General features: G+C 40.2%; 1 protein-coding gene across 3 annotated transcripts in view; it reads right to left on the bottom strand.

Annotated features, from left to right (window-relative positions):
* SH3D19 (SH3 domain containing 19) overlaps positions 1–27,271 on the bottom strand; it is a 71,222-nt gene that overhangs the window by 26,553 nt on the left and 17,398 nt on the right. The window contains exons 2-8 of one of the 3 annotated variants that reach the window (XM_068403306.1): positions 21,789–21,829; positions 17,590–17,614; positions 15,546–15,587; positions 14,573–14,615; positions 13,192–13,339; positions 12,758–12,959; positions 11,158–12,147 (exon numbers count right to left, since the gene is read on the bottom strand). In XM_068403306.1, the coding sequence (XP_068259407.1) occupies positions 11,158–12,147; positions 12,758–12,959; positions 13,192–13,339; positions 14,573–14,615; positions 15,546–15,561 (1,399 nt within the window). In that variant the 5' untranslated portion in view covers positions 15,562–15,587; positions 17,590–17,614; positions 21,789–21,829. The remainder of the gene's footprint in view (positions 1–11,157; positions 12,148–12,757; positions 12,960–13,191; positions 13,340–14,572; positions 14,616–15,545; positions 15,588–17,589; positions 17,615–21,788; positions 21,830–27,271) is intronic. The other 2 variants (XM_068403305.1, XM_068403307.1) reach the window with 2 other exon arrangements.

Genomic DNA, 27,271 nt, shown 5'->3' with positions numbered 1-27,271 from the left:
TTCCATTCCCTGGTGCTGGGTTTGCAGCAGAAATTGGCTGAGTAAATGACTGTGCTACTTTGTGCAATGGGACTGACAACATATCAAATTTTTATGTTGTTTAACAACAACTGGGCATCATTCGAGCATAATTCACGGAGGTGTGAAAACAGAATTGTTAATATACTCATTTAAAGCTTCTCAGCTCAAGGAAATTAATCTGCAAGGTATTTTTCATAGCACATATCAACAGACTTCTATCAATTTTCTTCATTAAGCTTCTGCAATGATGCTTAAAGCCTGTGTCTTCCTTGGTGTCACTTTTCTACAGCTTCTGTTTCAAAGGTTTATGTGACAACATATATTACTGTGCTTGTTCACAGTAAAGACAAATGAAAGCTGTGTATTAAAATACACTGTATGTCATCTCTTTATTTTACCAGTTTAGGAGAGACAGCTTTTTTCCCTCCCACTCTCATTTATCATCCTTGTTTAAAATAAAAAATTAGGAGGTTACAGAACAAACACTAGGTTTTGCCCATCGGAGCAGGACAGATGGATATCTTTCTGAAACATTTATTGGTAGTCTGTAAGTAGGTGATACTAAGATGGTAACAGATACCTCAGCAGCAATAAGGGGAATCTCCAAACAAATCAGATGTGGAAAGCTGAAAGCATAGAATAGTACTGTCTGCTGTGAAGATGCTCAGTCCTGCAAGAAGTACTCTCAGTACCCATGAGAACAATGTAGTATGAAAGGGATTGATGCTGACATTACAACACCTGCCACTACAGAAGTATGCAACTGTGTCTACTTTCAATGTTTAATTAAAAAAAACTAAACCAGCTGTTAAAGGCAAGGCTCACACATTCTCTTCACACAGAACAGTATTATTATCAGGGTCTTCCAGGAACAGAGAATAGAGCCAAACCTCATCAACAAATGGTTTTATTAACATCTATCCCCATGAAAACACTCTGGTGTTTGTGGAAGTATACTTAACCTATATTTGGGGGAAGATTTTCAACAACAGGCCTCTCCTAGTAATATAGCTGGAGATGGAAACCTGACAGGTAACACCCCAAAGAGGAATGGGTTCCATGCTCAAGAAACTCTGTGAAATGCTACAACCAAAAGTTTGACGTTCACTCAGATGTTCTAAATCTCAACCTATTTACAACTATAAATAGACATATTAGACAGGTATCCTACATAAATTCCAGCATCAGTGATTTTTCCAGTCTCAGTTGTCCCCAGTATTTTTCACCACTGAAACAAACAGTTCACTGTTTTTACAAATGGTATTTCTGAGCCAGAGAGAATAAAATGGACTACACCACCTTTCTCAAAATACGCAATTTGCAGCTCCCTCTGCATGGAAAATTGCCATGCTCTGGTCATGACCATGTCTTTCAATAGGCTGGGAAATTAAAGAAAAAGGGAAAAAAAAAGAGAGAGAGAATGGGATGCAGGCTCTTTCAGGATGTAATCTGTGCATAACCTGAAATTAAGCTCAGGTGAAGCTCAGGCTTCTCAGCATTCTCCTAACACTAAGAGAGTAGACCAGGTCATTCAAATAGAAGGAATACAGTATTCAGGAAAAGACTTAGTATGGCTTCAGACTTAAGATTGAAGCAGAGGCAAGTAAATCTGCTATTGTAACGTTCTAAGATTTCTTTCTCCCCCGTCTACACAGAGGTTTTTCATGACTAGCCCAGTTATTTTGGTAGACACTATGAACAGACTGTGTGGTCCTGCTTCATTCAAAGATTTGTAGTTCATCAGGCCAAGGAGATCTGCTTTACCTGATATGGCACATTTAGTCAAACAGGTGCTTGAGTGGGCTGGTAAAAATCTCTCATATGTAATAACCTTTATGTATAAGTAGCTTTTCCAAAGTGGTTGCCAAAGCATTAGTTTTATTTCTGCATCTGCTTATGCTGTTTTATCAAAAGCACACAACCCTGGAGCAAGCACACAGTAATTTCAGAAAGTTTTATCACAGAATCACAGAATCACAGAATGTTAGGGATTGAAAGGGACCTCGAAAGATCATCTAGTCCAATCCCCCTGCCGGAGCAGGATTACCTAGACCATATCACACAGGAACGCGTCCAGGCGGGTTTTGAACGTCTCCAGAGAAGGAGACTCCACAACCTCTCTGGGCAGCCTGTTCCAGTGTTCGGTCACCCTCACCGTAAAGAAGTTTTTCCTCATATTTATGCGGAACCTCCTGTGTTCCAGCTTGCACCCGTTGCCCCTTGTCCTGTCAAGGGATGTCACTGAGAAGAGCCTGGCTCCATCCTCATGACACTTGCCCTTTACATATTTATAAACATTAATGAGGTCACCCCTCAGTCTCCTCTTCTCCAAGCTAAAGAGACCCAGCTCCCTCAGCCTCTCCTCATAAGGGAGATGTTCCACCCCCTTAATCATCTTCGTGGCTCTGCGCTGGACTCTCTCTAGCAGTTCCCTGTCCTTCTTGAACTGAGGGGCCCAGAACTGGACACAATACTCCAGATGCGGCCTCACCAGGGCAGAGTAGAGGGGGAGGAGAACCTCTCTTGACCTGCTAACCACACCCCTTCTAATACACCCCAGGATGCCATTGGCCTTCTTGGCCACAAGGGCACACTGCTGGCTCATGGTCATCCTGCTGTCCACTAGGACCCCCAGGTCCCTTTCCCCTATGCTGCTCTCCAACAGCTCTGTCCCCAACTTGTACTGGTACATGGGGTTGTTCTTGCCCAGATGCAGGACTCTACACTTGCCCTTGTTATATTTCGTTAAGTTTCTCCCCGCCCAACTCTCCAGCCTGTCTAGGTCTCTCTGAATGGCTGCGCAGCCTTCCGGTGTGTCAGCCACTCCTCCCAGTTTGGTGTCATCAGCGAACTTGCTGACAGTGCACTCTGTTCCCTCATCCAAGTCATTAATGAATATATTGAATAGAACTGGTCCCAGTACCGACCCTTGAGGGACTCCGCTAGACACAGGCCTCCAACTGGACTCTGTCCCATTGACCACCACTCTCTGGCTTCTTTCCTTCAGCCAGTTCACAATCCACCTCACTACCCGATCATCCAGACCACACTTCCTCAGTTTAGCTGCGAGGATGCTGTGGGAGACCGTGTCAAACGCTTTACTGAAATCAAGATAGACCACATCCACAGCTTTACCATCATCTGTCCACTGGGTTATGTCCTCATAAAAGGCTATCAAGTTGGTTAAGCATGACTTCCCCTTGGTGAAGCCATGTTGAGTGCCCCTAATGATCCCCCTATCCTTGATGTGCCTAGAGACAGCACCAAGGACAAGTTGTTCCATCACCTTTCCAGGGATGGAGGTGAGGCTGACCGGTCTCTAGTTACCCGGGTCCTCCTTCTTGCCCTTTTTGAAGACTGGAGTGACATTCGCTTTCCTCCAGTCCTCAGGCACCTCTCCCGTTGCCCACGACTTAGCAAAGATGATGGAGAGTGGCCTAGCAATGACTTCCACCAGCTCCCTCAGCACCCGCAGATGCATCCCATCAGGGCCCATGGATTTATGGACGTCCAGATTGCTTAATTGGTCCCTGACCCAGCCCTCATCTACCAAGACAGATTCCTCCTCTATCCTGACTTCTTCTGTGGCCTCAGGGGTACGGGGCTCCTCAGGACAGCCTCCAGTAGTATAGACAGAGGCAAAGAAGGCATTCAGTAACTCCGCCTTCTTTTTATCCTCTGTCTCCAGGGCCCCCACCTCATTCATCAGTGGGCCTACATTGCCGCTAGTGTTGGCTTTACCTGCAATGTATTTGAAGAAGCCCTTTCTGTTGTCCTTGACCTCTCTTGCAAGGTTTAATTCCAAGGAGGCCTTAGCTTTCCTAGTTGCCTCCCTACATCCTCTGACAACAGACTTATATTCCTCCCAAGTGGCCAGCCCCTCCTTCCACGATCTGTACACCCTCTTCTTCCACTTGAGTTTGCCCAGCAGTTCCCTGTTTAACCATGCAGGTCTCCTGGTACCCTTCCTTGACTTCCTGCCTGCTGGGATGCTCTGATCTTGAGCTCGGAAGAAGCAGTCCTTGAATGCTAACCAACTATCTTGGGCCCCCTTACCTTCTAGTACCCTGTCCCATGGGATTTCCCCTAGCAATTGCTTGAAAAGGCCAAAGTTGGCCCTCCTGAAGTCCAGGGTTGTGATTCTGCTAGCTATTCTGTTCCTGCCACATGAGATCCTGAACTCTACCATCTCATGGTCACTACAACCAAGGCTGCCCTCAACCTTCACCACTTCAACCAGACCCTCCTTGTTAGTGAGGATCAGATCCAGCAGCGCTCCTCTCCTAGTTGGCTCATCCACCATTTGCATCAGAAAGTTATCATCAATGCACTGGAGGAACTTCCTGGACTGAGGATGGCTGGCTGAGTAGGCCTCCCAGCAAATATCAGGGTAGTTGAAATCCCCCACGACAACCAGGCCCTGTAATTGAGAGACTGCTCTCAGCTGCCTGTAGAAGGCACCCTCCTCACCCTGATCCGGTGGCCTGTAATAGACACCCACAACAGTATCACCCCTGCCAGCCTGCCCCTTAATTCACACCCACAAACTCTCAACTCGCTCCTGATCGGCCCCTGGACAGAACTCAATACATTCTAGCTGCTCACTCACATAAAGAGCAACTCCACCACCTCTCCTTAGCGGCCTGTCTTTCCTGAACAGGACATAGCCATCCATGACCACATTCCAGTCATGCGAGGCGTCCCACCGAGTCTCTGTAATTGCCACTAGATCATAGCCCCCCGACCGAACACGGATTTCCAACTCCTCCTGTTTATTCCCCATGCTGCGTGCATTGGTGTGTACAGGCATTTCAGGGAGCGAGCTGGGCACACCGATTTCACCCCAGGGGGATGGGAGGCCTCCTGGTCTACCTCAACACTAGGATTATCTTGAGGATTATCTTTCCTCCCAGAAACATTATGTCCAGATGCCAAAACAGAAATTTCAAACTTCTCACACATTAACAAGATTTTTCAAAAAGAGTTGTGCAAAGACTTCAGGACAGAAAGAATTTTTCCAGCAACATTTATTACTACTCAGAGCAGAGAAAATGGAGTGAACTACTTGCATAAGTTTTAGGCATTGCTCCCTGCTCACTGCTGACATCTGACGGATCACCACAAAAAACAAGGCAACTCAAGGCCAGTGATCGCTATTTTTAAAGAACGAGTCCAATCCAAAGAATGAATGATGTTTACAGGATACATGTGGAGTTTGCAGAAGGAGCCTAGCCATCAGTATGACAAAAGTGCACGAAGTCAAAGAATTATGTAGAGTTTGATATTCTCTGGAAAGTATAGGAAAAAAATTGCTGAGAGATGCAACAGAAGATCCAACCTAAATGTACTGGTTGAAAATGCAAGATGTCCTTAACTGAGCAATGAAATATCTCATCCACAGTGTTAGAAAGCTGGTAAGCAGATAAAATAAAACCTGCTACTAGAATAGCAAAATTTCTTGGGCTATTGTAACAATGGCAATACAAGCATTTACGGGGTGGAAAACTACAGTGATACATCATAGACAGAGACAGATATAAATGGACGTTTTCTGAGCTTTCAGCACTTCTCTCTCCAACTGTGTGAATGCCCACACTTACTATCTGTGTGTATCTAAAAGCACAACCCTTTGGTTCATTGCTAGCTTGTCCATTCTAGTAAAGGTGATAGTAATTACACTGCCTTTGGCACAAAAGGACTGCTTATACCAGCACGAGTTGTTATGTGAGAGTTTGGAGGCTATTCCTACATCTGTTTTGCTAGTTGAAGTAAGACTAGGATAGTTCAGATTGCAAGAGCCTTCAGGAGGTCTCTAATCCAACCTCCTGCCCAGAACAGGTCAGCCATGAGGTCACATTGTTAGAAATTGGTTGCATAACCTAGTCTAACTTCAAAAATTGGATGCCGAAGGGTATTTGGACATGCAGTGGGTGACAAAAAAACAAACGCCCACATTACCCTGGAGACGAAGAAACACAGACTTGTCCATTCTTGCCAGGTAAATGTGTGCTTGTTCATTGGCAAGCGATTCAAGTGCCCCAAAACAGGCAAGCTGGAAATCTCCAAAGCAGAAGATTGCTGATGGAAAGCAGTAGAACATGCAAAATCTTGTTAATGAAAGTGTGGAGGACAAGGGAATTTATAATGTTGTTTATAAAACCTATCTACCCTCTTGCAAGATTCTCACATGCTTTCAGCAAAGGAAAAAAATACTGTCTTATTTATAAATGCTTCTTTTAAATAAGCATTTTGTTGTTCTTTGACAATCTTTCTGATCAAAGGATATCTGCATTTTAAGTGTTATTGTAAAATAAACAGATTTAATCATCAGAGAAGATTAATTAAGAACATTATTACTTGCATGTTACCACTTATCATCTATAGACATGGAACACAAAAGCAAATTCGTGTTCATTTGACAACCTAAGAAGCTCCTTATTTGTTATGAAACTATGATTTAAAATCCTTATTTGTTTCCTGAAACTAGAAATAAGGTCCTCTCCTGTGGTAACAATGGAGTCACTTCCAAGCTCCTCGAAGGCTCCAATTTATGTTTACCAAGCAAACATCTGTAGTGTCTGAAGAGGTAAGAGGTGCTTGTTACCACTTCTGCTGGAGATTGCCAACCTTGCAGCAACACCAACAGAACACAGCACCGATCCATACCTCCACTACTCCACCCCACAGTACCATGTCTTCAGGTAAATCTGTTTTTGCCAGGGGTTTAAGCCAAATAGCAGATTAAAATGGATGAGACAGCTCACTTTTTTTCTGGGGATGATACTTTTGGCAGCAAGTAAAAAAAGGAGACAGGTAACTTCAAAATAAGCACAAGAGTCATTGGAAGTAACACAGCAGAACCCTAAGAAAAGATGCATTATTTTGAAGATATGTCTGGTCTAATCTACCAGTTAGAAATATTTCAGTCTTTTTTTCTTTTCCTTCCTGAGGAAGCAATTAAAAGCAAGCAGCTGGGCAATATTCCCACAGCAGACAAATTTGGAGTTACTCAAGCAGCAGTTTTTCTAAGTTGACTACAATGTCACAAAAATTGCACCATTCATGCCACAAGAAGGAACAATACTTATAAATGGATAGTAGCACTGCTTTGGTTGGGGTTTTTTTTGTCATACAGGCAGAAAGGAACTTTTATACTGCGATGAAGTAGGTAGGTAGGTAGGTAGGTAGATAGATAGATAAATAGATAAATAGACAGATAGATAAAACAATTAAGAAATGCAGTAGTCGTATTACTGTTAGAATTGAAATACACTACTACAATGAAGATATCAAAAGAGAGAGCTGTCTCCTGCTGATAAGGTAAGGCTCTCTCTGAACTACTTTTCAAAGCATTTGGTTTAAATTGAGTTCTGATATATCAGGCATGGAGTAATCAGGGAATTATATGCTGTTTTAGAGAGAGAGAAGACAAGAGAGAAGAATAACTCTCTACACAGGAAAAGGATGAAAACATTCTAGCAAGATCACCTCCAGGTTTTAATTTAAATGTATGCTTTAAATGCACTGTTACTTTATTTTCTTTGTCCAAAACATACACTCTCAGAACATTTAGCAAGCAGGCACACTAGATGCTTTAACATAGCAACTAATACAAGTTATGGGTAAAATCACAGATCTTCTGAAGCCATGGAATTTACAACTTGCACTAGGATTTCATTTCCAAGCCTTTGTAAAAATCGATTAGTGAGAAGAGAACTCACCTGACAGACTACCAAAACTTTTAACCTTCAGGAACTGCAGAAATCCCTGCTATAAGAGAAATGTAAAAATACCCCAGATGATCCAAAATATCTTAACTGTCATCAAAGCATTAGCACCTCAAGATTTAGAGTCCCAAGCAGATACCTTCATATTCTAAATGACTGACTTGAACAGGAGCAATTTCATAAGGATACAAATGGCTTTGAAACATTAGCTCTAGCCTTTGAGTCCAAAATTATGTCACTTAAAACTGACATCAGTTTTGGCTGCTGATGAAAGAAGCGGTTCTACAGATTTGCCATTCCTGTCTTCTCCTTCCCGACACTTCCCTTGGGCTAGCATCAGAGACACGAGTTGGATGCAAGGTTCTGCCACAGTTCACCTCTGAATCTCAGAGCTTTTGAGCTTCCAAAGCTCCCATAGACTTCCACTGGCAGAGTGGATGCTGAAACCTTTGAAAGGGATCTTGGTACCCAGAGTCCCTATTTGCACCAGAACAGTTCTGCCTCTCCATATAAGTCGGACAAAGACAAAATCATTAATGTTTGCATAAGAGCAAGTTCACTCTGCTAACAGTTGTGCTGTTGGTGATGCTGTCAAAAACTGACAAAACCTATGGGATTGTCTGAGGTAAACTTGAAAGAAAATAATCCAGCTAGCTTTAGTAGTTAAACTACCAGTTTAATACTGACTGTTAAACTGGTGAAACTACAAATGGGTTTGTTGTCAACACTGTTGATCTTAGCACATAAATAACATTCAAATATCTTTCCCTACTGTGGAGATGGTAGCCTTCTGCTAGAGGAAGCTGATGTCTTCTGTTGGTCAACTAAATTGCTCTGGAGACTCTGAATTTGTTTTGCCTGGTTCACCTTTTCATTCACATGCTCACTTCAACTTCTGCACCCTCCCCACCATCAACTGAACGCTTCACCTTCTTACTTTTGCATCAGGTGTTAGCAGCAGCAGTGATTGATCCTTCCAGTTCTGTTTACAGAACATTTGTGCTCTATCAGAAAAAAAATTAAGTTTTGTGAACGCTGTAATCTGTGATGTAACACCGCTCTTTGACAAACAAGCTGTTGGTGCTTAGTTTCAAACACCACTGCATGAAAGCCTCCTTCCTTTTCTAGGGTTGCCATAACAACAAGCAGAGTGCTCTCATTTTGCTAAGTAATGACAATGACAAATATGTAAGAAATGCAAAGGTCTGGGGAACTGGGAGCAAGATTCATTTTGCAAATCCTAAGCTGTTCCTATTGGAACATGAGAAATAGCTAGTGTTAGTGTTCCGTGTTGTCTCATTTTTCAGAAAGTCAGTGTTCTTCTTGTGGATGCTTTGTCAAGACATAGCATGGCGTTAGTAATCAAGGGTATAGGATATGATCTTGAGCTCACAAATGCCTGCAAAAATCTGGAATGAATCCTAATTTTACAGAGTAATAAAGTGATAATGCTGTCAGACCTTCTTCTCTTTAGTAGGTAGGGAGGGCTTGCAGCAAAGATGACATTTTATTGAATGAATAAAATCACAGACGGATGAGTCAAGAAGTCACGAAACAATTATCTGAATAATTCTTCTGTTAACCATGAGAATGGAAAGTATTTTCATCTTAATTAAATCAAGAATAACACCTAGGACACCAACCAGGAAGATGAAGTCTGACATTCTTACCACTTCATCATGAAAGTTGTTTTTTCAGGGGATTTTCATTTGGGATCACTCAACCTCTGATTTAAAAGATGAATTAATGTTATTTAATTTTTCCAGGTTGAGGGAAAGGCAGTCTTTTAGTGTACATAGCCAAAACATATGTAACATTGTTTTGTTACATAACATTTCCTTTTTATGCACTTTCAAAATGTAAGTATTCTCTCTTCTTGCCTACTACTTAGAACAGCTACATTTTCCCTCTGTTTGTTGCATTTATTAATCAAAATAAAATGACTGAAACTACAAGTTTTACCCTAAATGCATGGAAAACAAGAGTCATCCCATGTACTTCTAACTTTCTTCTAAAACCACCACATGCACAGTGGCTGTTCCACAACTCCAGTCGCCAGACATGATGATCATGACTCTTGCTTCCAGCTAGACGCTGTCATACACGTCCTTGACATAAATGCAAGATGCCTCTCCAGTCACCCTGTACTCCTCCCTCCTTCCAGGCTTGGTACAGCTTCTGCAGTGCTCATAGAATCTGCCAGTCTAAGAAAAAACCGACTTGTATCCATGTTGAGCTAATCACCTCTCCTGCAGGATCATCTGTTGCCTATTTCACTGCTTTCATAAGCTCCCCTGAGATCTGTATGTCCGTACATACCGATCTCAACAGTTCAGGGCTTTAAGGGACTTTCTACATCTGCCTTGGGGTTTTTTTGTCAATACAAAGAAGAAACAGTAACAAATTGGAACTTCATCTAACGATACAATCCACAAACTGTGAAGAAATCACATTTGTTAACAATCATTAATATCGATTTCCTATGACAACTACACAGTATCTAGGCTTCTCTTTTCAGAAAGCTGAGATGTTTAATGATAAATGAGGTTAAAAAAAGAGATTAAAAATCATAGTCCCTCAAACAAGCATTTTGTATGTCACACCATCTGTTTTAAAGCAGCACTCTCCCTGGACTGTAATGGGGCTGGCAACCTAAATCAGAACATATTTGAATATTAAGAGGGAAAAACGTATTGTTATAAAATTTAATGACAGCTCAACACCCACCTGTGTCTTAAACTACCTAAAACAGCATTAAAAAAATCGACCCCAAGTGCTTAATGAAATCAAACAAGGTTTATGAAAGAGATGTAGTTGTAGTAATTAATCTGTCCCTATGAAATAATTATTTTCACTTATTAGAAAAAAATTGAAGTTGCATAACAAGCATGTAGTCACACGACAAGAAAACACACAAAGACAGGAAAGAGAAAATAAGTAGGCACTGGTGAGATGGACAGAGTATCCCAGTATGCTTGACCACAAGTTTCCCTAAATGCAACAAACATCGCTGCTTCTCTCGATGACTAGATGACTAGGTTTCCACTACGGAACTTCAGGCACTCAAATAAACTAGTCAGATTAGATGGCGAGAGATAAGATGTCCCAAGTTCCCCAGAGAGAATTGTCACACGTTCTGGAGGTGGCATCTAGCGTATAACATCAAGTTTTTAATCATTATTTGAATAATCACATAAAAAATCCAGCAGGCAAATTCTGAGATTTCTATAACCTTAAAACCTCATGAGTCTCAAAATCCAAGTAATTTCATAGTGATTTTGACATAACAGAAAACCAATAATTTCATATACAGACATAAACCCCGTCAAGACGGGTAGACATAACTCACACAGGATCATACACCTGCAAAGAGTAACCACAGTGACAGTTTAAAAAAATTTCTTCTTACCTGCTGCTGCTTCAGAACTGATGCTATCTTTAACTACACAAGCCGGACTTAGGGGCAAAACATCATCATCAAAACTGATCAGATCTCCTTCCACATCTAGTTTATTTTGCAAAGCAGGTGCTGAGCAGTTGGCTGCAGGTGACAATTCCCCCAGAGACTTGAAAACTTTTTCTTGGGCAGATACGGAAGCCCGTGGGGGAGCAGCAATCGGTTTTAGTGAGGCCAAAGAAAGGGCAGGATTTTCTGCGTAGCATGACTTTTTAGGAACAAGAGGCCTTGGAGCAGGAACAGGAAATTTCTTTTGTCCATCACTGTTCTCTGCAACTGATCCACTCCTTGCATCAAGAAAATCACTACTACTACTTTTAACAAGGCCAGGTTTTGGCTTCTTTGGCAGTTCAGGTTTGGTTACAACACTGCTCTCAGCTGCTTCAGGTTGAGGCTGCAATTCCTTGGAAGGTGTTGATTTGCTTTCTGTCCGTGCATCCCAGTCTCCTGAAATTCTGCTTACCCCCGGCTTTGGAGCAACTACTGGCTTCTTTGCAGTAAGAGGTCTGAATGAACGAGGGGCAATTTCTGGCTTTTTTGATAATCCTGAGGTATCATTAGTTCCTTGGGATTCAAAAACTTTGATCCTTGAAACAATACTATTTTGGCTCTTTTCTGTACTCATGCTGTCCATTGCCAAGTGATTGTCTAGTAAGCTATCATCTAAGACAGGTGACTGCTGAATTGGAGGTTGCTGCCTTTGTGCGTTAGACTGGTTCACTTCTTCTCCATTGTCTATCTTACTTTCAGTATTTTTGATCACAGGTCTGAGATTGCTTCTTGATCTTGGCTTTGGCACAGGACATATCACAGCACTGGGATTTTCTTGGCACCTCTGACCTTCAGAAATTTCAAAGACTATTAAGGGATTATCATTTTCTGAAGACCACCTATTCAGGAGAGATGCAGAAGGCCTAGGAGGTTTAAGAGGACTCTGCCCTGCTAACAGAAAAGAAAAAGTTTCAGTTATCTATTCCAGAACACTTTATTTATGTTATTTTTTGTCAGCCATCAGGATCATAAACATGATGGTTTTCATTTAGAACTTACTGCGGCTTGTGAAACTGCAGTTCTCCTTCTACAAAGATAAGTGAAAAAAAGATACTAACTCTAGGAAGAAGCTGAAGATTGCTGAAATGCATGGTATCTACATGTTGTGAGTTCAAAACTACTTGTTAGTTTTCAGCGTGAGGGGTAAGCAAGCAACGTGTAGACCAAAGAATAGCACAGTAACTTCCCCAGCTTTGTTTGCACCCTTTTCAGTCTGAATGGGTAACACTGTTGCTATCCTGATTGGACACCTGAGCTCCTCTGGCCCCAAAGCAATTGCCATTATGGCTGAATCAAGCAAAACTTTCAAGATTTAATTGTAGTCTGACCATGAATGCAATGGTAGTTCTTCAGAAGAGAGGATTTTTACAGGAATACAGCAATAATCGTTCACAGAAATTTATCTGTTATTCATGTTAAATGCTGCACAGACCAATAATAAAGAACATATTCAGGAGACAGAGTAAGGTTTTCACCAATGAGAAATCCAAAACAGCCTCACCTGGACAGCCTGCAGATTCCCAGTGTGTAGGCACACTAGTTTTTACATTACTTCCTGGCAAATGCCTGATTAGTTCCTCCGGAAAGTCTGTTTGTGTTGCAGAAGTAGTGGTATGTCTAGGAGCAGCAGCATTATTGTTATTTGTTGTATTGACTTGCACTTGATTGATTTCTTTTATCACCTGCTCATATGATGGTGGAAGCTACAAAACAGAGAGATAAATATTAATGTACATCCAGATGTGATCCTTTAAAAAAAAAAGAAACACATAAATTTAAAAATACTAAATTAACATATGCAGAGGAAAAGAACAGTGTCATAGTCTTTTATTCTATGTGATGAAAGTCTAAGCAAGCAAAAACGCTGTTCCTCTCTAACTTAACGTGCTTTTTACCTTTGTAAATCAAATATACCTCATGTAAACTCACACTCACCTCAGCTGGAATATGCTCATTTCTCCTCCACTGAGCATGAGATGAAGCAGAAGGGAATCCTAATCCCTGAGGTGTGACAGGGCTTACACCTGGAAACCAGGAGGATGGCCGGAGGGGTTCAGCGGCAACTATTGTAATTTCAGGACGCCTGGAAATGAAAACAAAGGGGAATAATTACCTAAAGCATTTAAAAATAGTTCATTTAAGTATAAAAGACCAAGGTTTTCTTGGCATGGGAAATCAAAATAGCTCAGGTCTTTTTGATTTAACCAAAGATGTCTTTCCACGATTTCAGAGTAACTTACCTGACCTTTCTAACAAGCACTTAGGGTTCCATTCAAAGCACCTAATTAAATGCCTAAGCCAAAAAGTAGGTTTATTGGCTTCTGTGAAATAATTTACATGCTTAAAGTACTTAAACACAAGTGTAACTCAATTAGATGGAAGAAGTCTTAGTCTTCATGGGATAATGAGAACTAATCATGTGTTTGCCCTTAGCCTGCCGCAATGTGAAAACAGTAGGATAGTTAAAACTGCTTCTGGCTGGCTACCTAAAAGCCTGTCATTCCTCAGACCTCTACGTAAACCTCCCACTGTGCTGAAGTGGGGCAGAGCAAGCCTCACAAGGCCTTTGGGACAGGGCCTATTTGCTTACAGCATGTAGTACAATCAGGACTTCGGTGACAGTTAAGGACACATAGGTACTGCCCCTGTTTTATCCCTGTAACAACTGCTTTAGGGCACAAGCTGCAGCAATGGCCTACGTTCCCAGACCATGCCCCGCAGAGTATCACTGATCAATCTAGAGTCTCACACAAAATACACTTTGAGAAGTGAATTTTGTGAGTAGATGAAGCATCTGCTACAGAAGCCTCTGCTGACAGAAAAAACCTGCAGATGCATAACTTCTAAAACTATTGTAAAAAGACTTAAAAAAAGAAGGCTACAGTTCCTTCACATCTGAAATAATGGCAGACTCAGTTCACCAGCTATCCAGGTTGGTGACCTCCTTTCTCAATGCCCTTTGAGAAACTGGAAGGAGGCCTGAAAGAGTGTTTATTTTCATTGTGAAGTGATCCTGTAAATAGATGTCAGGAAAGTAAAACAGTTCTGCAGAGGTTTGAGGGTTGGTTGCATTCTTTTTTTGAGGACATATATAAAACTTGATGAGAAAACTTCTCAAACTCTTAACCTACCCTGGGCTTAGGAATCACAGTATTTTTATTTTATCCCAAGTCTAATTTATTTTTAAACACACTAAGGACAGAGAGAAGGAAAAAAACCATAAACTAGAGGAGAAAGCCGTAAAAAGTAATACTAACAAGTAATCTAACAAGTTTTACAGTAACACCTAATTGCAATATTAATAATAGCACCATACCTTCTATCCCTCTGCTGTTCGCTATGGCTAGAAGTCCGAGAAGCTATTGAAAGAAAAGAAACAAAAGTTTTGAAGAGGTTAAAATATACTGTCACAGTAATAAGATGAGGATAATAGCAGAGCCCTTACCAATCCACTATCAACGAAATGGAAAACATACAGCATCTGATCATAAATTCCAGATTTTAAGAGGGGCCAAGTTTAAAAAAAAAATGTTTTTATTAAATATGAGGAGAAGTTTTTAAAAGGTTTAGGGTGCAGTTTCATAATCGGTTTAAGTCTCTCTACATCCAAGTTACCACCAAGAGAGATGGTCCTGTCCCCTTTCCTCTTTCTCACCACACGTTCCTACATTCTGCATTGTGGTGACCCTAGAGTTGAAACTACTTTTTTTTTTTCTTTAGTTAAAACAATCCATGAATAAAAGAAAAAGAAGTGTTAAACACGTCTGGCTTTGCTTTTGATGGCTCATTTCTGAGATGTGTTCTTTAATCTTTTTTTAATGTCTCTGCTTCTTTGTTTTAGAGAAGGGAAAAGTACTAAAGCACAAAATCTAAGCAGCTATTTCACCCTTCTTTATGTAAAAAGAAAAAAATTAATGTTCCCAGCTAGAAATTTCCTAAAGTTTAATCTCTTCTGGATTAAAAGTCAGCAACATTTCTTTTTCCAAACCACGTGCTTTAAGTTACATAAAACAAGTGAATCCTGACCTCTTAATTTTTCTATTTTTGCCATATTTATATTCAAATATTTTTTTCAATGCCACATTACATTTTCATTTTGATTTCTTTCGAGAGAACAGGAAATTATCTGAGGGAGAAATTTTTGCATAGCAAGAGAAATTTAGGAAGTGGTAAAGTCTTATTGTGCAAAAGCTGACAATTATGCTGTTCCTGTGCCATCACAGAATCATTAGCTGAAATCAGCAAAGCATACTTGATTCAAGAGTCGCATAGTGTTGTGTCAGACATACCTCTTCCACAGGGCATTTTTGATGTGCACTATTTCATGAGTGCTAAAGGAAAAAAAGAAGGGGTTACAGAAGAGGAAGAGGAGGTGAAGGAGAACAAACCAAGGCTTCAGAGTGCCAGAAGCCATGATCAAATGAGTTAGTCACGCAAGGATAGAGCATGTGCCAGTATTGTAAGAGGACAACTGTAATATCTATTCACAATATAGTGTCTTAAAAGACTAAAATAAAAGCAGATTTTATTTCTAGTCTCATGCTGATTTCAACAATGGCTGTTTAGAAGTTTCCCTTGCAATAAATTAAACATGAAAAATACAACTGAATATGGAAAAGTCCACTGTATTGCTCAACAAAAAGTCACTGTAGGAATGAGGAGAGGGAGGTCAAATCTCTTTGAATGCTTTATTTAGTTTAAAATCATGGTTTATTTCAGTCTGCGCTTTTTTCCTTCCAAGAATAATGGGTTACACTAAGAAGCTGGTACAGATGCAAAGAAGGTGGGTTCCCATAACTTATACTCTCATCTACCAAAGAGGTATGGGCAGGCAGGTTGATCCCAATAAGAGGAACACCTCAAAGTTTTGGGTATGATTGCATATCTCCTAAACCAGTTCTGTAAATACTGTTTGGCTAAAATAAATAAATTAAAATCCCCTACACCTCACCTTCACTTTCTTCTTCAGAGATCTTAACACAGCATTCATCCAAAACACACGTTAAAGAAAAAAACAAACTGACCCAAACCAACCAATACCAAGATTACTTTTGCAAAGGGGATGGAAGGAAGTGTTCATTTGTTAAACGTATTCAATACAACTGCTTGGGGTATAGCCAAATTACAATGATAAGGGTATTAGAAATAAAAGCTAATTAATGAGGGACGTAAAACTGAATTGATAAACCTGTCAATTTCTTTCATTCTTTGTTCATTTCTATATAAATTCTACACGCTGTTTTCTCCTGTGAGACTCTAAATGTACTTCTATTTAATAAAGTTATTAAAACAAATAAGAAAAAACTAAAAAAAAGTCTGAAAGACTTTTTCCTTTCTTAACATAGGCAAAAAAAATCCAGTGAGGCATCTATGTAATCCATCAACCCTAAATTTCAAGTAAACAAGTAAACTCATTTGAAAACAACAAATTTAAAATATTCATATAAAAATAACTTTACTAGTAGATACAAATATGTCTTTTCAAAAGGGCTAATATCTAAGCCATCATATATGTTTTCAGAATGTGCTCATTCTGTTTGGAAAAAAAAAATCTCCCAGGCATTTATGGAATCAAGCTACTTCCATGTACAAAAACATTTAATATAAACATTTATTTTTTAAGGACCTTGACAAAGTTCTTCCCTCCTTCCATCAACCACTCCCCTCTTTTTGCTATCACATTTTTGTTACAACCACACTTTTAGTATATCTTTTGTTTTGGAAGCTCTTAAATCCACAGTAGGAGCAGAGGTGAAAACTACTGCATCTTCTGCTTTCACGTATTCCTTGGAGTTCCACAAATGCTAGGGAAAAGAAAATATAAACTTTCTAAATAATCCTTGCCTCCAGACTTGCACAGCTTTTATTCCTTTACCATTTCAAAGAAATGAATTTAAATTAAAAAGTGTATGAGAGAAGACATGAATTTTTAAAATATAGCATACACCTGATTTAAAAACAAAAGAAAAAAACCCACAGACATTTTTCTGGCCTTTTGGTCTTTTGATCCTGTAAGTCTACTCTTCATTCCCTTTGTGGATTGCCTTGAAAAAGCATGCTATTAATTTTTCCCCCAGATTTTGAATTATGGCAACTTTAAGATTTAAAAAAAAACATTCTTCCATCAGGGGAGTCAATGGAAACTTATTTCAGTGCTGGTTTACATACTGACAGCTGAAGACAGTTGGCTCTTCAACCTCCACACTAAGAAATGCTCAGGGTGAGAACTGTTGACATTTCCAGGAGCATATGCTTAGTGTTATTTAAGTAAAAGGTAAGCAAAGCAGTTAAAGAAGGGGTGGCAGGGAAAAATTCAGTGCTTAAAATCCATACCTTTTCATCTTATAACTTCATTGGTCTCATAGGAAAGAAAAAAAAAGTCAAATCAACCCATACCATTGTCAGTATTTATTTCCATTAGTGTCAGTGAGGCATCTAAATGTGTTTAACCTAGTATAGTAGAATTTAAGCAAGTAAAGGATTAATAGCAATACTGTAAATAGGGGACAGATTAGTGATTTACAGATTAATTTTTTGTACATATTTCTTACAAGCACTATTTACTGGGCTTTATCCATTTTTTTTTGAATGTGCAGTGGTAAAGGATACTCTGTGCTGTGTACTTATGTTTAGAATGTTTTTCCTTTACTGTTTCTTCCCTGGATCCTGCTTTTCAAGTGCACTTAATATGTCATTTGTATTTGAAACACATACAGATTATGGGGTAGGGGGCATTTTAAGCTATGAGATCAAGATGCCTGTATAAGTACAACCACCATTATATCACAAATCCATAAATTGTGATGCTACAGACAAGCTGGTGGCAACAGAAGTCTGACATGCACTTTTAAGTCCTTGGAAGAGAGCTGGGCTAGAATTTACAGTCTTTCAGGCAATCTTTTAAGGCAATATAGAGGCAACTATGAAGTTAATTCAGGGATCTGCTCAGAGATAATATCCTGCTATGAGCCCTGCACGCTTCCACAATATAGACACTCATAATAATATTTGTATGTTTCCATTAGCAAATCTGTATGAAATACTGAACCGTTTCATCATTGTAGGCTGTTTTAAAAGCAAGTTTCTTTTTGCATGAAGATTGGGACCATAGCCTCAAATAGCCCAAGCCTTGTGGGAAATCAAGCTCCAAATTTCTCTGATTATTTTTACCTATTGTCCCTTCCAGCAGCTGTGAGTAAACATGATCCTGCCAACTAACTATTTCAGTTCATTCTTATTAACTACTATTAATAGGTTTTAAAGTAGTAATATTACTTTCTACAACAAATATGTGTGCTAATATTTAAAAACACAGTTTCTTTCAACGCTTTTCCAGCACCGGGCTAGATTTTCTACCAACGATCCTATGAAATATGTAGACTATTAGACTGAGAAGTTATTCTTCTCACTCTATAGCTGCCTAGGAATAAAGGTTATTCATTATAATATCTCAAGGAGAGCCTCAGGAGTGGGCAAACACTCCCTCTCTTACCTACAAAGTAATACATCAGAAGAGCTGACAGAATGGTCCTATGCAAGAGGCCATGCTTGCAGCCTTTGCAGCATCGAAGGTGTTACATGGCTGCAGAGGCCCTTCTTCACGCAACACTAAAATGATCAGGTAATTCTCAAGCCAAAGCCAGAAAAAAACCACCTGATTTCACCCAAGATCTGATTAGACTATTTCTGTAGAAGTGGAGGTTCAATCTAATCGGAAATTTTCATGCATCTCTGAAGTAAGAGAGTTGAAGCTTTCCTCCTGAACTATTTCTTGGCACAAGGGGGAGGTCTTGCTCCTTTTCTTCTATTTCTGTTTCCAGGCACCTCAGGGAAATGTTAGGTTGTCTGACATTAGAGCTGGGCTGATTTAATGCTTAAATGTAGCTAAAAGAGACGGTGATGCCCAATTCCCCTTCCAAACACGGACTTTTGTCCCCTCTCGAACAAACATTAGCACTCATATGATCCCCCGGTAAGTGAGTTCAGAGTGTTAAATAAAAAAAATAAGTATTTTCTGTACAGTTTTTGTCCATTTTATCTTCCTGAACCTGCTCACCTTGGGCTCAGACCACCAGCAGCACAGGGGAAGGAATGTGCCACACCCAAAAGCAGTCTCTGTTTCCTGCCTCTGCTTCCCGGCTCCAGTTCTTGGTGCAACTTCAGTGAGGGTACTGATCAAAAATAACCTAGGGGGGTGACAGGGATTCCTCTTCCCACCGCCCAGTGAGGTCAAATACCCTCTTCACAGCTGACCAAACTGCTGGGCACTATCAGAGGCTGGCATTGCTGCTGAATAAAATCTGCATAACTACACCCTTAGAGCAAGCCTGCAGTTTCACTCAAATTTTACAATAATGATTTATGAAGGCACTTCACTCCTCCCCACACCTTTCCTTGGGCTGTATGTTCATGCCTCTGCACGGCTCCCCACATCATGCCAGCCCAAATGTTTGTGCAGATGGGGAGAGAATGAGGTCACTGAATTGATCTGGTTGGGAAAAAGTGGGAGCCAAAAGAACCTAGGAAGGCCCCAAGCAAAACAAAACAAAACTGAAAAACAAACAAAACCCACAGCCAAAAATGGCTGCAAAAGTGCCAAATGGGAAGCCAGAGCCTCAGAGTGCATACAAGCTGTTACACATCCTTCATTCTGCCACGTATTTGCTTAGGACAGAATGAGAATGGAACAAGCTTGCAGGTTCTTCCAACATGTTAGGGCAGCAGACTTGCTTCTGTAGCCCTGCTCCTCAACACCACCTCATTCTGGAAGAATGGAGAAGTGAGTGAAAACATCGTTCCCCTTTGACTCACTACTGCAGCACTTAGCTTGGCTCTTTTTACTTTCTTTGGCATTCTTGTACATGTTGCTGTCTCTGGCATCAATGGAAATAGTTGCACTGATTTCAGCAGGAGCTGGCTTTAGTGGTGTGTCCTGGCCTGAGACCATCATTAAAAATCCAGGGGTAACTTTTGAAGAGTTGAGATTAAAAAATTACTCCCGAGCACATCTCATGTTCACACGCTTGCTTTCTTCAAGCACATTGAGCTCACTTTTCTGAATTCTATTGAGCTGTCAAAGAATTGAAACAAAATGACACCGTCTTTCTATCCAGAGTTGTAGTCAGAGTGGGTGAAAGGAAAATAAACCCTCTTGCTTCTTGAAAATTAGAGATAAACAGCCCACAGAAACTGTGATTAAGAAATAAAGATAGATTTCTAACTCTGTTAGGGAAATACATTTTGCAGAGAATACCATACTTTTTCCAGACTAATGGCAAGAGGAGTTAGGAATATTTCAGGTCCGTTTTTAATTTAGGTCCATCCACAGGTATGGTTACTGGCATATAAAGAATTATGGTTTCATATAATGCTTTGATATGTGCATGGAGATTTTTTCTAGCATATCATCTGAATAATTCACAGGGTACTTATATTTCATCAAAGTTATTTACATATTAATATTATTGAATATAATGTTATAACACATGAGCCAGGGCTTCTTGACTAGATTTTTGTTTTTACTTGATTGTGCCTCAAAACAAAGTATCGCTTGCTACTATATATTGAACAACACAGATATCAATTGCTTAATGACCTTTTAGACGGTTTCTCAGTTAAGCAAGAGACTGAGGCTTAGGCAGTCTGAATCAATTTCTGACTCCACCACAAAACGCCCTCTGTGACATGGTGTTCTCTGTTTTCCAGTTTCCTATCTATGGCAGCAACAGCACAGATAAAGTGCTACATTTTAACTACAGCATCATGTATACTTGCTCTGAATAAAACTTTCATGATCCCCTTTGACTATCTCCAACCTAATCCATACTAGTGAGCCCCTGACTATTAGGTCCAGAAGAAACAAATCAGTAGTATGTACACTAATTTATTTTTCCCCATGGCAGAGTCCTGAGGGTTGTTTCATTAACGTGAAACTGAAATCACAGACAGAGGGGAAACAAAAATGAAAAGCGGAAGAAAGAAACAACATAAAATACTTTGGAATATGCAGCCAAAGAAATTCTCTGCCTGGAAATATCATGAGCAGGGAAAGCAAAAGAGGAGTTAAACAATCAAATCAGGGAAGAAGAGTTTGGACTTCTATTCAAGATGTATAAACAATTTTTTGCTTTCCAAAATGAGCCCAGTACGAGTCTAATCCTGTCCCCTGTATAGCCAATGAGCAGTTGCTGCAGATTTCTACTAAAATTGAACAATCTTCTGTTTTGTCAAGTGAACTAAAAGTTGGGCATATGTAACCCAACTTCTTCAGAGAAGGATCACATCTGTGGACAAATGCATTAGTGCATAAATAAGAAAATGTTAGTAACTGGCAAGAAGGAACAGCCTGTCAGCAAAGCAAAGAGATGGTCTAACATGAAGCCAAAAAGAAAAAGAGTGAGAAACAAATTACAGCCCCCCAAAAGCCTGCTAGCTACTTTGTTTTCACATATAAAGTTAACCAGTTACTAAAAACAAACATGTAGCAATCTTACAATATTGTAATTCTCAAAAAATAGGAAGAGTAGACTTACATCTCTTGATTGCTGCTCTTATGGACGACAAGGGTCCTTGGCTTAATGAAGAAAAAAAAAATGAGACATTAACCACATATTGTAATAAAAGAGAAAACAACTAAGTAACATCATACAGAAATTCCCCATATATTGTAAAGGGTTTCCCAAGTACAGTTTTCCCCAGCTTGTTATCTTACAGAAACTTGTCCAAAACTCCTGCAGTATACAACCATACCCAACCCCTTCTAATGAAAACCAGGTTACAGCTTAGCTGCAAGACTCTGCAAAGACAGAAAGCCAATTTTTACACCCATTTTTTCTCTTGATTCTGTGCTGAAGTTCACATTCTGTCTCATTTGACAGGAAAACTTGGAGGAGAGCCCATGTGGGTGTGCATATTCTCAGGTTATAAACATTTCATGACTTAACATTCTGGTAAATAAATAAAATTTACACAGCCGAGTAAAAATCTACAACCCCTTTGCTAAATATTTTTAACAATTACTTATCAACTTACTTTCCCTTTCAGCTGAGATTGCATTTTTCAGTAATAACTTGGTGGGTGGGGTTAGACAGGAAGACAACATGACCAAAAATTTGTTGATACACAAGGACAGAAAAATGTTTCCTTTTGCCAACTCATCTGTTTTCTTGGTAAGACTAAGGTTTCTGATGCTTCTTTTTCAAAGGTCTTATTTAACAGATATAGCAGCCCTTAATATTTTTGCAGGCAAAAATCAAAACTATCTTGGGATTATAATTTTCAGAAAGTGTTGCTAACTTGAAGAACATAATAACCTGCCATTTGTACAAAGCTACAGGGGAGATTAAAAAAAACCCAACACACAACTACTTCAGAAAAGGACTTTTTTGCTCTTTTTTCTTATTTTTAAAAACACAACAAGTAAAGAATATTTGTTGGTGAGAAGCCTCTGGAAGTGCTGAATAGTCTTTTTAAAGGTGGAAAATAAATAGATTGTATCTGGTTTAAATTAATACAATATCTTAATTACAACAGAAAAGTATACTAATCAAGTCTTTTTCCAGAAACTTTCCACCACAGCCTTCATCAGCAGTGTAACAGCAGGAATGTTAGTACAGGGAGGGTGTCAGAATTTTAACACTGCTCTCACTCAGCCCGCAGCAGGCGTGCAGCACACCAGCTCTGTCAGGGCTCAGTTTAGCTCCACATGCACTTCCACTGCAACTGCTGGTGGCTGCAGTTACTCCACTGGGATGAAGAATAGGGGTATTTGGAGAAGAGAAGAAAGAGACAGTCAAAAAGGACTTGGATGAAAAATGTCCTCCTTCTATAGTCATTCTGAAAACTAATTAAGATTAGAAATTAATGTTGCTCTGAGTGAACTGTTTTCTGAAATAGTTTGGCTAGTCTAGGATAAACAATGCCTATTTGTCTGGTTTCAGACACAGTTCAAATATGGCTTGGCCCCTATCCACACAGCTAGCAAAGCTGTGTTAGAAAACATTTCTATCAGTCATATTTCACTGTGTGCTCTCAGCAGAAAAGGATTCTGATTTTCCTTCAAAACGCCCCATCATAATACAGCCTTATCTTTAAGAAACTCTTTAGTTGTATGTTTCTCACAGGTGTACCCCAGACTCCTTTTTTTCTTCCTTGTAACTCAAGTCTCTTTCTTTTGGATGTTCAATTTCAAAGCTTTATTCTTCTGCTTTCATTGCTGTGAATAACTGCTATCTTTAGGGTTTTATTTTAATCATATTTAGTATCAGACAGGAAGGAGACTGAAGTCTGGTAACATGAATCTGAAATCTTTTGGAGTAGCAAAAGCTTTCTATACTCAAAAGTCAAGATTTGCTTAAGTTTTATAGCAGGTAATTAGGAAATCTATAAAGTATGCACATTCAAGAATCAGTAAGAACCAAAAGGAACAAGTGAAGTTCGTTCTTCCTCTGGCAACAGCACTTTGACCCATTGCAATTTGCCTCAGAATCTGATGAGCACTTTCAGATACGAGCAGGTATTTTTGGCTAGAAATCATAGGAGTCATCATGTAGGCAAAAGTTCAAGTTTTCCATGCAACATGAGGACCAAAAGGGTATAGAAAATGAGTTTGAAATCAAAATGCAAAGAACAAAGAAGCAAAACCTTTCACACAACCAACCCAGTGAAGCTGGGGTACGGGTACATCAAGAGCAAGGCAGTTCAAGTACGCAACTATCTGTAATTTAGAACCCAGGATAACACGGTTCTGTTGTTAGAAAATTTATGAGCTCACAGGCAAAACAAGCTGTTAGCAGATAGTTTTCTTTTTCACTTTCCATTAACAGGTCACCCATCAACAACCTTTTGGCAAAGCACTACATTTCCTACCCCGAGGAGAGTTTGATTCACATTTAGCTTACAATTATTTAAGCCCTTTAAAAACATGGAAATGGGAGTGGATGTAGAATTGCTTTGTTTGGTTGGGCGTTTTTTGTCATGAAGCCTTGTAAAGGAACTGCAAATTTCATAACTTTGTTACACACTAAACCCCAGTAATTTAAATAAAATGTTGGTTTTGGGGCAGATTGTGATTTTGCCCATAGCTTATGCTGAGCTAACCCCTCCCTGTTCCACAGGCAAAAATTTCTGGTCTCTCGGCCTGTCTTGCAAAGAGAGAAGTGATAAGGTTATGAATATCCTCCTCTGCTTCACAGTTAATGATACATTTTCTCTCAAGCCATCCAAATAATTAACATAACCAAATGGAATTTAATTCTCCTATTTGATGAGGTAGGAGCTGCAGCAATTACTCTACCGTATGGAGTCCCTGCCTCTTTCCCACCTCCTCCTCCCGTCCGTAAGGCACAGCAATGAACCAGAGCACACACAAAATCCCCACAAATGCACATGTCAAGGAAAAACAGAGAGGGAAGACGTTTAATCCGCATGGGACCTCTGATCTTGGTCCCAGTGCGACTCCGTGGAGAGTTACATCAGAACACCTGAGGGGACAGCATGACAATAACCAGCCCTTGGGAGTCGGGGACAGCAGCTCCTGTGTTGCCCTGCAATGTATATAAGCAAAGTCCAAACTCATATTACTGGAAGAAAACAGAGCAGACAGCAGGAAGGAGGATCTTTCAGAGGATTAAAGACCTCCACCTTTGTGTGGATAAACACCACCACCCCAGCCATACCTAATATGGAATAAGTGAAGATGCAAACTATTCATCCATCCCCCACATGATTTACCATGCAGGAGTGATCATCCGGAGCAATTCCTCTGATATCTGCAGATTTATCCTAGACCTTGCTCACTGTTAATTTAAAGCACAAACTTTGTTTTATTCCAGCTAAGGCAGCAGCTTCATTGAGCTTCACCTGCCAGCCCCTCAAAAGGGGGAACTAACCCACCTCTGTCGGGCCCCCTGGGCACCCAAACAAACCCACCAAACCCACTCACATAGGTTCAGAGGGGATCTGTAAGTTTCTGTATGTGCTATGCTAAAAGCAGTTGGGTACTTTAAGTCGTCAGTAATATAAAAAGGGTCCCATTGGTCACCATTTCTGAAAGATAAAGAACCTGGAGTGGTGTATTTGAAGATATTAAACACCTACTCACTCTTCCTGGCAGGCTTTATTCTGGGTCTCAAGGACAGGTTTTCTAAATATAAACACTTGAGGAAAACACTTCAAAAGCTTATTTTAGGTCTGTGTATTGGGGAAATAAAATTGCCACAAACTAGAATGGGCAAAGAGCTGTAAACTGTTTAGCGGATAAGTGCACTTACTGTGTATAAACCATGATCTCTCCCTCAGTAGGGGCTCTGCTCTGACACTTTTACTTGCACTGAACAGTGTCTCTTCAAACACAACTCCAGTGTAGCTACAGTATTACTCAAAGGCCCGCTCCTACGGGGTGACTCCTGCCCCAACACAGCGACTGTGCAATTGTCACTCATCTGAACAGGCCCCACACAGCAGAGGAGGGGAGGTGCTGTTCAAGTGGAATAAAGCTCTAATCACACAGGCACCTCCACGCGAGCAGGCAGGGATTTGTGTGTGCCTAAAGTAGGGCAGCATTTAAGTCACACGTTCCCCAGGCAAAGAGGCCAGGATGTTCTGGGCTACCTTTTCACCCACACGTCTTTTAGCTGTTTCAGGAGCAGCAGTGGCTCCAGCCCAGCCCAGGGCACCTCATGGACATGTTCCCACCAGCCGGCTGATGGTGAGCCAGCTCTGCCCCTGAGCGCAAACAGGCAGAGGAGTGCTGGGCTGTACCTGCCTCTGGAGAGCACAGGCAGCACTGCCTTGTGACTGCTCCCTCCTCCCTGTGTACATACCCATAGCCACATAGGGGGGTCTCCCTAGGCTATCTACAGTCTTCTGCCCTACAGGTTGTGGTACTGCTTGGGATACAGGAGACAACCTAAGCCTGTCTCCTCATCTTGCCTTCATCCACCTCCATTAGTCTCCTGTTCTGTGGCTTGCATGGGATTCTCGGCAAGAATCGAGCAATCCTCCACAACGCCCACTCCCTTTGTCAGAACTAGGACCTTTGGTTTCTTTATCTAAACTGACATAACAATGAATATTCTACAGGAAAACTGACTGCACTTCTTTCATACATCACTTTAGACATACACAAAAGTCTGGTGAGGAAAAAAGAAGAATGAAAAAGAGTGATCAATTGTTTTAAAAAACGAATATACTGAACCATGTGCCACAAAGTCTCAAAATTTATCCTTCACATCATGTTATACAAAGCTTTTCTTAAGGTATCAGCCCTTAGGTTCACACATCTGTGTAAAAGCTTTTTAACATATTTTTAATTGTGATGGTTATTGACCCTGTCTTACATGCACACACACAGAGTAAAAAAAGTTTAAATGTAGCTATTTTTAATGTCTTGTGACTTCTTGGAATGTGAGCCAAGAATTTTTAAATAGCTGATGTTGAAATTACTGAGGCAAAACACTAGTTTAATACAAGGCATCATATATTCCTCTCAGTTACTTTAGAAATCATGACATCTTTATAACAGCCTATGTACTACAATGTAACATTTTTACAACTTATTAGAAAACCACTAATATTATTTAGAAGACATTATTCCAAAGGCAAAATGTTTAAAATGCCACCTATATTATTTAATTGCAGACTGAGTCACAGAAAGATGTTAGTAATTTTATAGTTAAATTAAGGGTGGTGGAAAATATCGGATTTACCACCACCCTGATAGCAAGCCAAAGACAGAGCTATTAGTTTGATGAAAAAGCTCCCGAAGTTAGGACAGAAGAGTCAGCTACCCCATCTTCATGGTGTGGATGCAGTAGACAGAACTGTATTAATCCTGTGGATTAAGCGAATCTACACTGAAAATGTATTAATCCACAGTGATCAGTCTCTTCAATGCCTCAACTGCAGAAGACTCCCAGTCCTCCAACTGATATGGATAAATTAGGTTACGTGACACACAACTGCCAGGTGCAGTTTCCCCATTAGTGTAAGACAAGAGAAGACTGCACAGCCAGTA

Source organism: Nyctibius grandis, chromosome 6 (assembly GCF_013368605.1).
Source record: "Nyctibius grandis isolate bNycGra1 chromosome 6, bNycGra1.pri, whole genome shotgun sequence".
In the NCBI taxonomy this organism is placed as follows: Eukaryota; Metazoa; Chordata; class Aves; order Nyctibiiformes; family Nyctibiidae; genus Nyctibius; species Nyctibius grandis.
This window is presented reverse-complemented; position numbering and strand designations above follow the sequence as displayed.